Below are 9,838 nucleotides of genomic sequence, written 5' to 3'. Positions count from 1 at the left end.
GGGGCCTGCATGGGGGCCTGAGAAGGTCGGGAGCTGCCGCCAGCAGGCGCGCCAGACTGTGTCGGATTCCGGGAGGATGAACGTGTTTTCTCGCTTCTTCCTCGAAGGGAAACTCCGACGTAAAACCCAGTCTTGAGTAAACTGTGCGGTTTCTCATCCGTATCCTGCCACTCACTCCGGCGCGCTCCGGGCAGCCCTCTGAGGTCCTTGAAGCGGGCCAAGATGGCTGCCCCCGCTCTGCAGGCAGCGAGACGGTTGTCGGGGCTGACCCTGGGGGTGAGGCTTGCTGTCTGGAACTTTCCAGGGTGAGAAGGCAATGGGGAGCTGCCACCGCCGTCCAGGCCTTTACGGGAGGACCTAGGGAAAGGAAAGGAGGCACAGACGAGCCGCGCTGAGTCCTGGAGCCCTGCTCGGGGACCGGGGTGGCCGAATCAAGCTATCAGCGGGCCAGTTTGAGGGTTTAGTGGCTTGCCCCTTGCCCGACAGGTTGGGTTGATCTAGACCGGTTCTATCACGAGTCGAAAGTGCGGCCCCGCTTGAGATTTCAGAACTGGAATTGCTTAGGCGACTGGGGGAGAGCTATCCTCAGGAGTGTTTGCAAAGAGGAATTTTAAATGGCCGATTTCGGAGAGGGCTTCCTACCTCTTGGGGCAAGAGTCAGAACTGCTGCTGTTGAGCTTTAGCTTGCGATCCCAGCGTTACTGTCCCTTGTCAGCGTGCCGGCAAGTGGCCTTATTGTTAAGTCAGGCTTGTTTACCTGTGCAGTCACAAGTTCATTTGTGGAGTTCTCTCGTCTGCTTCCTCCTCTCCCCGCTCCCAGGATAACCCAGGTGAGGTGGAGCCGCTATGCCCCCGAATACAGGGATCCCTTGATTGACAAGGAGTATTACCGCAAGCCTGTGTCGGAACTCACCGAAGAGGAGAAATATGACCAGGAGCTCAAGAAAACCCAGCTCATCAAAGCTGCCGCAGCCACGGAGACAAGCTCAGTGTTCGCAGACCCTGTCATCAGGTGAGGCAGAAATGCTCAGCTGCCGTGGGCTGCCATTAGCCCAGGACAGGTTTCTGCTGCAAGAAATCCAGTCTTGGGAAGCTAAACATGTTTTTCTCTTTGAAGCAAATTCACCAACATGATGATGAAAGGCGGGAACAAAGTACTGGCCCGATCGCTCATGGCCCAGGTAAACCGGGTTCTTACGCTCTGCTTTGTTGCCTTTCCTCTCTGCCTTTGAACTGGGTCTGAGAGGGGTTTCTCTACCTGTCATTGAAATTGATTTCTGAGAGCTGGGAGTGGTGGCACCCAACAGGTGTCCCATCACTGTTGGAGAGGCCTTTGAGTCCAGCACGCAAGAGGCCGAGGCAGCTCTCTGTGAGTTCCAGGACAGCCAGAGCTACACAGAGAAATCCTGGTTTAGGGGGTGGGGTGAGATTCTCACCGATTCTTTGGGTCAATCTAGCAAAGCAGTAGGCACCTAAACTCTTTAGTTTTTTTGAAAGAGGGTCTTGTGGAGCACAGTCTAACCTGGGCCCTGCTGTATAACCTTAAACTCTTGATCCTCCTGCCTCCACCTCCCAAGTGCTGTCGCTGGCCTGTGGCACCATTTCCAGCTGCTGGCTGAGCAGCCTCTTCCTTCTCTTTGCAGACCCTGGAAGCTGTGAAGCGGAAGCAGTTTGAGAAGTACCATGCTGCCTCTGCAGAGGAGCAGGCCACCATCGAACGGAACCCCTACAGGATCTTCCACCAGGCCCTGAAAAACTGTGAGCCTGTGATCGGGTTGGTCCCTATCCTCAAAGGGGGCCATTTCTACCAGGTGAGTGGGCAGTAAAGCAGGGCAGCCCACGGTCAAACTGATGGGGAAGGGAGGGTTCAGAGTTGGGCCATATATAACCACCCCTGGGCACTGTCAGGATCTGCTCCTCTGATGCCCAGAGTGTAAAAACCACAGGCAGGAGGTGGAAAGACAGAGAACAAAGTAATTCAGTAACTCCCTCCCCTTTGTCCAGTATTCTGTGTAGCCTATGCTATGAGCTCTTGGTAAAGGAGTGTGCTCACAGGCCACTGCCTAGAACACAACTTGAGCCATGAGTGTCTGTCAGTAATGAGCTGAGTTGGCCACCCTGTCACAGCATTTAATTATATTATCACATTAGGGTATCTTCTCCCTTAGTAGCAACTCCAGAGACTAGGGGATTTTTTTTTTTACGCTGTCCTTAGTGTATGGCATGTAGTAGGGCCAAGAAAATGGTCGTATTTTTACGCACCCTTGGTCTGAGGTAGCCAGTTTGCCTCAAGTAGCAGGACTTCCCCAGTAGATGCTTGTGTCGACTTGGCAAAGCTTCTCCATAGGAAGGAAAGTGCCTAATGAACTTATTAAGTGAATGCTTCTGAGGAGGCAGGTTTCTGTCCTCAGGACTGCTCTCGAGACATACATGGTAGCTTCTAGGAAGTGGGGGCCCTCACACCGTCAGGCCCAGCTCAGCTTATCTTGTCTCCCCGTCCAGGTCCCTGTACCCCTCACTGACCGACGTCGCCGCTTCCTGGCCATGAAGTGGATGATCACAGAGTGCCGAGAGAACAAGCCACGGCGGACGCTGATGCCAGAGAAGCTGTCAGATGAGCTGCTGGAGGCTTTTCATAACCGGGGTCCCGTGATCAAGCGGAAGCACAACATGCATAAGATGGCGGAGGCCAACCGTGCCCTGGCCCACTACCGCTGGTGGTAGCAGAAGAGGGAGATGGACAGAGTCCAGGACATTACCACAAGAAACCACTGAGAGGCTGGAGAAACGGCTCAGTGGTTAAGAGCATTGCCTGCTCTTTCCAGAGGACGTGGTTTGATTCCCAGAGCCCACATGGAGGCTCACTAACCTTCTCTAACTCTGATTCCAGAGAATTTAACACCTTCTGACTGCTTTGGGCACCAGGCATGCACATGGTACTGAGACATACATGCAGGGAAAGTGTCTATACATATACTACTACTAATTAAAGTAATTTAGAAAGAAACGACTTGAGCTACTGCCCTGTTGGAAAGTTCTGGAAGGAACTTAAGGATGGAGAGGGTCTTTGTAATGCAACCTTAGACTCTATGAAGCCTTTGATTCTCCCATGCCTGCTAGAAGTTGGGTGGGTACAACTTGGGGAGTGCGGCTGCCCCTCACATAGACTCAGGATCTCAGGAGCATGTGCTGCTCAGTAATCCACACTGGTTCCCCACCTCACCCCAAGGTACAACATGTCTGCTTAGAGATTTCTTCCAAGAAACTCAGGTCCAGCCAGCTTAGGGTATACCTTTGGCCATTAAGAAAAGGAAGCAGTTTGGTTACAGAACAGATTTATTAGAAATCCTCCCCCTGACCTGGTGAGGCCCTGTCACTGATGGAAACAGATGGGAAGACGTAGGCCTCTCCACAATGTCTCTGTATAAAATGTAGAGAACACTTCCTCAGGTGCATTTGTACTCTGCTGCCCTTAATGTCCCAGAGCATCCCACCAGTGGCCCATTTTACAGATGGGGAAACTGAGGCACCAAGGTAGTAGTATCGCACCAGTGGTTACACAGTTTAGTGGTTGTTAGGAGTTGCCTTCCCCTGCCTGGCCCAGGCGGAAGCTGAAAGGACTTGGAGGAAGAGGGGAGATGGGGCAGTCTCCTGCCGGGGACCAGGTCTGTTTTCTCCACAGCTGCAGAGGGAGGGAAGGGAAGAGCAGAAAAGTCCAGCGGGTCTGAGAGGCAAGGATTCTGGTGCCAGCTGAAAGGGGGAGTCATAGGAAGGTGTGGCGCCCAGCTCAGTCCAAAACCTCACTATAGTAATACTTATGGGCAGCAGGAGTGGTCTTCCAGCCAGCAGCCCGGAACTCGATGATCTCCAGCAGCAGCAGCCGGGCCAGGGAGCTAAGGTCTATTGGCAGCAGGAAGCCATCCCGAATTAGGACAAAGAGCTCATCCATGCGCTGCCCGTTCATCTTCTCCAGCTGCTCCCCAACTCGGTGCAGCTGTAGCACCAGGCAGTCCACCTGCAGGGGCAGTGGAAGGCCTGGTCAGCCAGAGGGAGGACCGACGTGGTGCACCTGCTTCTGACCATGCTTTGCCCTTTATAATGGCTCCTGGCTTCATTCTGACACCAGGGGGTATAACCCACATCTTACCACAAAGACATGCGCAGAACTTCTGACCAGGCTGAACGCGGGCCTGGGCCTGTCTCCAAGCCGTTGCTTAACCCTACTCTGGCTTCCCTCCCCTCAAATGCCTGACTCAGGAGCTGGTTTCTGACTGGGTGGTAGTGACACACTCCTTTAATCCCAGCACTTAAGAGGCAGAGGCAGGCACACCTCTGAGTTCAAGGCCAGCCTGGTCTACAGAGCAGGTTCTAGGACAGGCTCCAAAGCTACACAGAGAAACCCTGTCTTGGAAAAACCAAAAAAAAGAAAGAAAAAAGTTGGTTTCTGAGCCATCTGTGCCCACAGCTGGCCACAGCTCTTGCCATTCTTAGCCTAGGCTGGCTGCCCTCCTGGGAAGCCTGTAGCCTTGGCTGCTGTGTGTTCTGGGTAAATTCCAGATACTGTCATTTGTCTTGTAATTGCTACAGGCCTTAAATGCCCCTACTAGGCACTGGCCGAGGAGCAGTGGCCTCCATGAGCGGGACTGCTGGGCTCCAAGCCAGCATGCCCGCCACAGCTTTCTGTCCACTGGCCACTCACCTCCTCTTCCCTGCTCAGACTCTCAGGCTGGGCCAGCTGGAAGAGACAGTCATAGACAGGGTTGACCAAGGCCATCATGGGCATGTTGTTCACCTGTGGGGAGAGCCAGAGGGACAGGGAGGCAGCGTTAGTGACCACGGGAAGCAATCCAGCCTTGGTCTCAGGACACAGGCCATCACTGCTGCACAGGGTGACTGCCCTTGCCTCACCCTCAAGTAGTCAAAGATGTTGCAGATGAAGGTGACATAGCACACCCAGCTCTGCCGGGAGCGAGCTTGCAGCTGCTCCCTGGCCTGATACTCCCGCTGTAGCCGGTCAAGGAGCCCGCGCCGGAAGACACTCTGGCCTGCTTGTTTACTCTCCGCCTGTGAGCCAGTAGAGGGTGGTAAGTGGGGCACTGGCCACTCCACCCGCCCTAGCCTGTGTCTTCTGCTGGCCAGCCTGTGCCTGATCCTGGGGTGCCATCCTCAAGGCAGCTCCCGCTCTGCCAGCCCCCCCAACCTGGATGATGGCGTAGCACATCCGTCCTGCTTCCTTGCTGAACACACAGTCCTGCAGAGAATGGTCCACAATCACATTGGCCACTTTCTCCAAGTCCACAGCGCCTGGATCTGGGGTAGAGACAGGGGCGGAGTCTAGAGCTGTCTCCATCTGCTAAGGACTCAAGGTTTTTGGTTTTTGTTGGTTTTTTTTTTTTGAGAGAGAGAGGGTCTCACCATGTAGCCTTGGCTGACCTGGAACATTCTATGGAGACCTCAGAGATTTACCTGCCTCTGTTTCCTGAGTACTGGATTAAAGTCGTGTACAACACCCAAGGACCTGAGATGTTTGTAATAGAACACCTCCATCACATGCTTAAAAGATGAAGGGAAAACCATCCAGATGACACTCAGGAGGCAGAAACAAGAGGAATCAAGAAGTAAGGGTTACCCTTGGCTACAAACAGAGTACTAGGACAGCCTGGGCTACATGAGACCCTGTCTCAAAAAAAGAAAGCTGGGTTGAGCGGTGCACAGCTGTCATCGTAGGACTTGAGAGGCAGAGACAGGCAGCCCATCTACATAGCAAGTTCCAGGTCAGCCATAGCTACATAATGAGATCTCGTCTAGAAAAAAAAAAAAAATTCAAAGTTGGAGATGTAAAGGCTGTAATTTGGGGATCAAGCACTCTGCCCACCTACTATGTGTGAAACCCAAGGTTGGACACAAAGCAGCCAAACTAATAAAAAAGCAGCCTCCAAGAAGGCGCTTGTAACCACACCTAGGGCAGGCAGCTCTGTCAAGACCTTGTCAGGACCCTGGTCGCCCACGCATGAAATAGGGGAGTTAAAGCATGTCTCGGTGGACCCAGGTTCAATTCCCGGCCCCCACACTGGGCTGTTCCTAGCTGCCTGTAACTCCAGTTCCAGAGGATCTGACGCCCTCTTTTGCATCCACGGGCACTGCACATGCATGGTGCACACAAATAAACTAAATTAAAACCAAGTTTTTTAATTATATACTGCCACATGTGGCTCTCAGCCTTTAATCACAGCACTTCGGAGGCAGAGGCATGCCGACCTGAGTTTGAGGCCAGCTTGGTCTATATAGTGAGCTGTAGGCCAGCCAGGGCTACTCTGAGAGATCCTTGCCAAACAAACAAATAAATATAAGATTATGGGGCTGGAAGAGACCAAAGTACAGATGTACTCTCTTGGAATACATGTTTTATATTTTGGCAGTAGACTGAAGAATGTATACTGAATGTCAAGATATCTACAACCTTTTCTTTTCCTGGTCTTTTGAGACAGCCTAATTTTGCTATTTAATAGCACTGGCTAGCCTACAGCTCAGCATCTAAATTTTTAGGTTCATTCATTTTATATGTATGAATATTTTATCTGCATGACCATATGCATACTACGTGTTTGCCTGGTGCTGGCATTGGATCCTGGGAACTCAGTTAACAATGACTGTGAGCCACTCCGGGTCCTCTGGAAGTGCTTTTTATATTTTGGGTTTTGGTTTGTTTTTTTTTTTTTTCCCTCTGTGACTGGGTCACACTATGTAGCCCTGGCTATCTTGGAATTCACTATATAGCTAATCACACCAGACTGGTACTCACAGAGATCCCCTGCCTCTGTCTCTGCCTCCCCAGTGCTGGGATTCAAGGTGTGCACCAAGCCTGGTTTGCAACCAGTGCTCTAAACTGTTGGGCTCTTTCCCCTCCCCCAGGCACTCTCTATGTAAAGCAGGTTGGCCTTAAATTTGTGCTTAATCCTCCTGCCTCTGTAATCTGCTTGGATTACAGTTGTGCACCACCACATGGCTCCAAGTATTCTCAAAACACAGAGGCCACAGACAGGAGCTCTGTGCAGAGACTTCCCCAATGGAATGTTAAGTCACACTTCTGTACTGAGGTTACCATGGAAGGGCACGGGCCAGGCAATGTCATATCTCTTTCAGCAAGCTGACTCCCCAACCTCAGTCAGGCAGCTCTGAACATTTAAGGGAGCTGAGAGCTGATTGCATTGAACGTGGAGGCTTTAAACCGAAGTCTGTGTTCTCTTTCTTGGGCACTTAAAGGCTTTATGATCGTAGGACTCCGTGATTCATCCTCAAAAATAATGGCCTAGGTGTAGCTCATCTTCCAGTTCAAGTGTTAGGTTATGACTTCCTCTCAGGGAGCCACGGGAAGGCTGGACATTGCCTGGCTCTGGGACTCAGCCCCTCTGCAGCTCTTGCCCAAACAGAAGGGCTGGTAGGGCTCACCTTTGAGTGCGGTCTTTAGCAGTTGCTGGGTTTCTGCGTCAAAAGACTGGATTTTATACTCATCTCTACTGGTCTCTCCCATGACAGTGTAGCCCCAGCCGCTTTTCACTGGCCTGAAACTAATGACAGCACCTGAGAAGCAAAGGCCGAAGAGGCTTCAAGTGAGAATCGCAGCGCTCCGGATTCTAGTCCAGTCGGCACTGGGTCGGGGCAGGCCAGGGCTTGGGACAGGTGTAAATGGACTTCCTGTCGCCTTCGGTGGTTGGCTGCGAGCCCACCAAACTTGGCTTCTGGTGGAGACTTTGAGCAGCAAGTAGGCACCTGCAGTTCAACTTAAGGAAACCCAGGCTTTTTCTGCGATTACGTATGAGAAATGAAGGGAGAATTCACCTACGGTCGCGGCAGGGTCTGGGTTTTTAGTATCAGGGTAAGTTTCGGGGAGCATATACTGAACTGGGTTATGGAGAGGTAAATATCACACTCGCCCAAATTATCCAGCATGGAGAATTCTGGCGCAGTTCCTTGGCCGGCGTTGTCCAAGCCGCGGATCCTGACACCAGCGGGGCTTCGAGCCCTTCTCCCCAGTGTCTGCCAGTCCTTTTCAGCCTTCCAAACCCACCCCTGCAGCCGTTGGGCTCTCGCTAGCCTGCGTGTGAGGGCGCCCGCGTCTTCGGGGCTGCGCAGCGCGCGCTCGGCGTGGTACAGCGCGGAAGCTGAGCTCATCTCGCATTGGGTCTGAGCTGCTCGCCCGCGCCCCCTGCCGGCCACGGCCCGCCTTCGCCTCCGCACCCCGCCGCCGCCCCAGGCCGCTCCCTCGCTTGGCGCCGAGACAGATTCGCACCCCACTTCTGCGACACCGCCACCGCCGCGCCGAGCGCTCACCGGACCCTGTCCCCTCCTCACCGGGCACGCCTCCGCCTTGATTCTGACCGTAGAGGTCCTCGAGCGCTCGGCCGAACTTGCTCCCCCTTCCGCATGAAGCCCTCGGTCTTGCGGCTCGCACCCCCCGCCAGTGTCACCATGTCCCTCGCGGGGCTCAGGTGAACTGGGTCGGAGACTCCCTGGCCGTGCGGCGTGGGAGGAGCCTCGGAGAGGCGTGGCCTGCCCGGGAGAAGGGGCGGGTCAATCGCAGAAGGCTCAGCACCGTCACTGGGGTTCGGCTGGTTTAAAGTGTGTATGGGCTGGGGCACACCCTGGCAACTCCCTCTCTTGCCACCCGGGCAAAACAACTTTCAATCCAAAGGGACAATCCGAGAGAAAGGCACCACTGTGGCCTCCACACTCCACAGGAGATCAGGAGCCAAAGCTCGCGCCTGTTTAAAGAGTTGTCACAACACTCATGGCAATAGGTACAAAAGAGAACTCCGGAGAAGCATGGAATTTACTTCATAAAAAAGCAAACTAAAACATCCAGAAGCCGACTCTAAAGCCTCCAGGTTAAGATGGGACATCTAAGAGAAAAAACAAACTGCCTCAAAAAATAGGAAAAAAAAAAATACCGGAGGTTCTAGGGAAGCGAACAACCCAAGGGCTCCTCCCTACAGAAGCAATGAGGATTGCCGAGGGGTAGCCAAGCTGCCTGAAAAAGGTTCCGGTCCGCACAGCTATGTGGAAGAAGCCGCGATGAACTGGGCTGCCTGGCAGGACCGGTCAAGTTGACTTGAAGAGAACTGCCTGGTGGAGTCTTCAATCTCAGGCTGTTGGGTGTGCTCCATGTTTCCAGCTTTCCAGAGCTATCAACCTCACTGTGTGGCTCAGCAAAATGGACTTTGGTAGTGTGTTTTGTGGGTTTTTGGTAATTATTTTATTTAATGTGCATTGGTGTTTTGCCTGCATTTATGGATATGAGGGTGTCAAATCACTTTGAGTTGCTGGATCAGACAGTTGTGAGCTGCCATGTGAGTACTAGGAATTGAACCTGGGTCCTCTGAAAGAGCAGCCGGTGCCCTTAACCGCTGAGCCATCTCTCCAGCCCTGTGTGCTAAAGTTTTATACCAAACTAAAGCCATGTGGGAAGTAGGAACCTCAAATAGGGTCAGGCTTGTGGGCAAGCTTGCAGAGCATCTTTAGTTAGTGATTGATGGGGGAGGGTCCAGCCCATTGTGGGTGTGGCCACACCCTGGACTGGTGGTCCTGGGTTCTATAAGAAAGCAGGCTGAGCAAGCCATGGAGAGCAAGCTAGTACACAGCACTCCTCCGTGGCCTCGGCATCAGTCCCGCCTCCAGGTTCCTGCCCTGCTTGAGTTCCTGTCTAGACTTCCTTTAATGATGAACAGTGATATGGAAGTATAAACCAAATAAACCCTCTCCTCCCCAACCAGCTTTCTGGTCCTGGTGTTTCATGGCAGCAATGGAAACGTGTTGACAGGTAGCATCTTCACATTGGTCT

The 9,838-nt window shown here is 52.9% G+C and overlaps 2 protein-coding genes across 5 annotated transcripts; one reads left to right on the top strand and one right to left on the bottom strand.

Annotated features, from left to right (window-relative positions):
• Positions 1-171: 171 nt before the first annotated feature.
• On the top strand, positions 172-3,007 carry Mrps7 (mitochondrial ribosomal protein S7). The gene is made up of 5 exons (XM_048452029.3): positions 172-305; positions 821-1,012; positions 1,118-1,181; positions 1,644-1,811; positions 2,503-3,007. The coding sequence occupies exons 1-5, from the start codon at positions 223-225 to the stop codon at positions 2,722-2,724; spliced, it is 729 nt and encodes a 242-aa protein (XP_048307986.1). The 5' UTR covers positions 172-222; the 3' UTR covers positions 2,725-3,007.
• A 311-nt stretch (positions 3,008-3,318) lies between these two features.
• On the bottom strand, positions 3,319-8,517 carry Mif4gd (MIF4G domain containing). Of its 4 annotated transcripts, none has more exons than XM_085696032.2 (6): positions 8,380-8,517; positions 7,450-7,581; positions 5,201-5,310; positions 4,909-5,064; positions 4,700-4,792; positions 3,319-4,015 (listed from the first exon to the last, which is right to left on the bottom strand). In XM_085696032.2, exons 2-6 carry the CDS (start codon positions 7,529-7,531, stop codon positions 3,788-3,790), a joined length of 669 nt encoding a protein of 222 aa, XP_085552158.2. In that variant the 5' UTR covers positions 7,532-7,581; positions 8,380-8,517; the 3' UTR covers positions 3,319-3,787. The 4 variants fall into 4 exon arrangements, with proteins under 4 accessions (XP_085552158.2, XP_048307978.2, XP_048307979.2 ...); XM_048452021.3 differs by having other exon boundaries at positions 8,353-8,505; XM_048452022.3 differs by having other exon boundaries at positions 8,332-8,498.
• Between the last annotated feature and the right edge of the window lie 1,321 nt (positions 8,518-9,838).

This window comes from Myodes glareolus, chromosome 9 (assembly GCF_982192425.1).
Source record: "Myodes glareolus chromosome 9, mMyoGla1.1, whole genome shotgun sequence".
In the NCBI taxonomy this organism is placed as follows: domain Eukaryota; kingdom Metazoa; phylum Chordata; class Mammalia; order Rodentia; family Cricetidae; genus Myodes; species Myodes glareolus.
Note: the sequence above shows the minus strand (reverse complement) of the source record. Positions and strands in the feature narration are given on the sequence as shown.

Bases quoted from the DNA above. Each gene is read 5' to 3' on its own strand.
- Mrps7 (XM_048452029.3), top strand. From the start codon at position 223: ATGGCTGCCCCCGCTCTGCAGGCAGCGAGACGGTTGTCGGGGCTGACC. The intron at 306-820 runs GTGAGAAGGCAA...CCCCGCTCCCAG, and splicing joins GCTGTCTGGAACTTTCCAGG to GATAACCCAGGTGAGGTGGA. The intron at 1,013-1,117 runs GTGAGGCAGAAA...TTCTCTTTGAAG, and splicing joins TTCGCAGACCCTGTCATCAG to CAAATTCACCAACATGATGA.
- Mif4gd (XM_048452020.3), bottom strand. The intron at 5,065-5,200 runs GTTGGGGGGGCT...ACTGGCTCACAG, and splicing joins TGTGCTACGCCATCATCCAG to GCGGAGAGTAAACAAGCAGG. The intron at 4,016-4,699 runs GTGAGTGGCCAG...CTGCCCCTGCAG, and splicing joins GTCTGAGCAGGGAAGAGGAG to GTGGACTGCCTGGTGCTACA.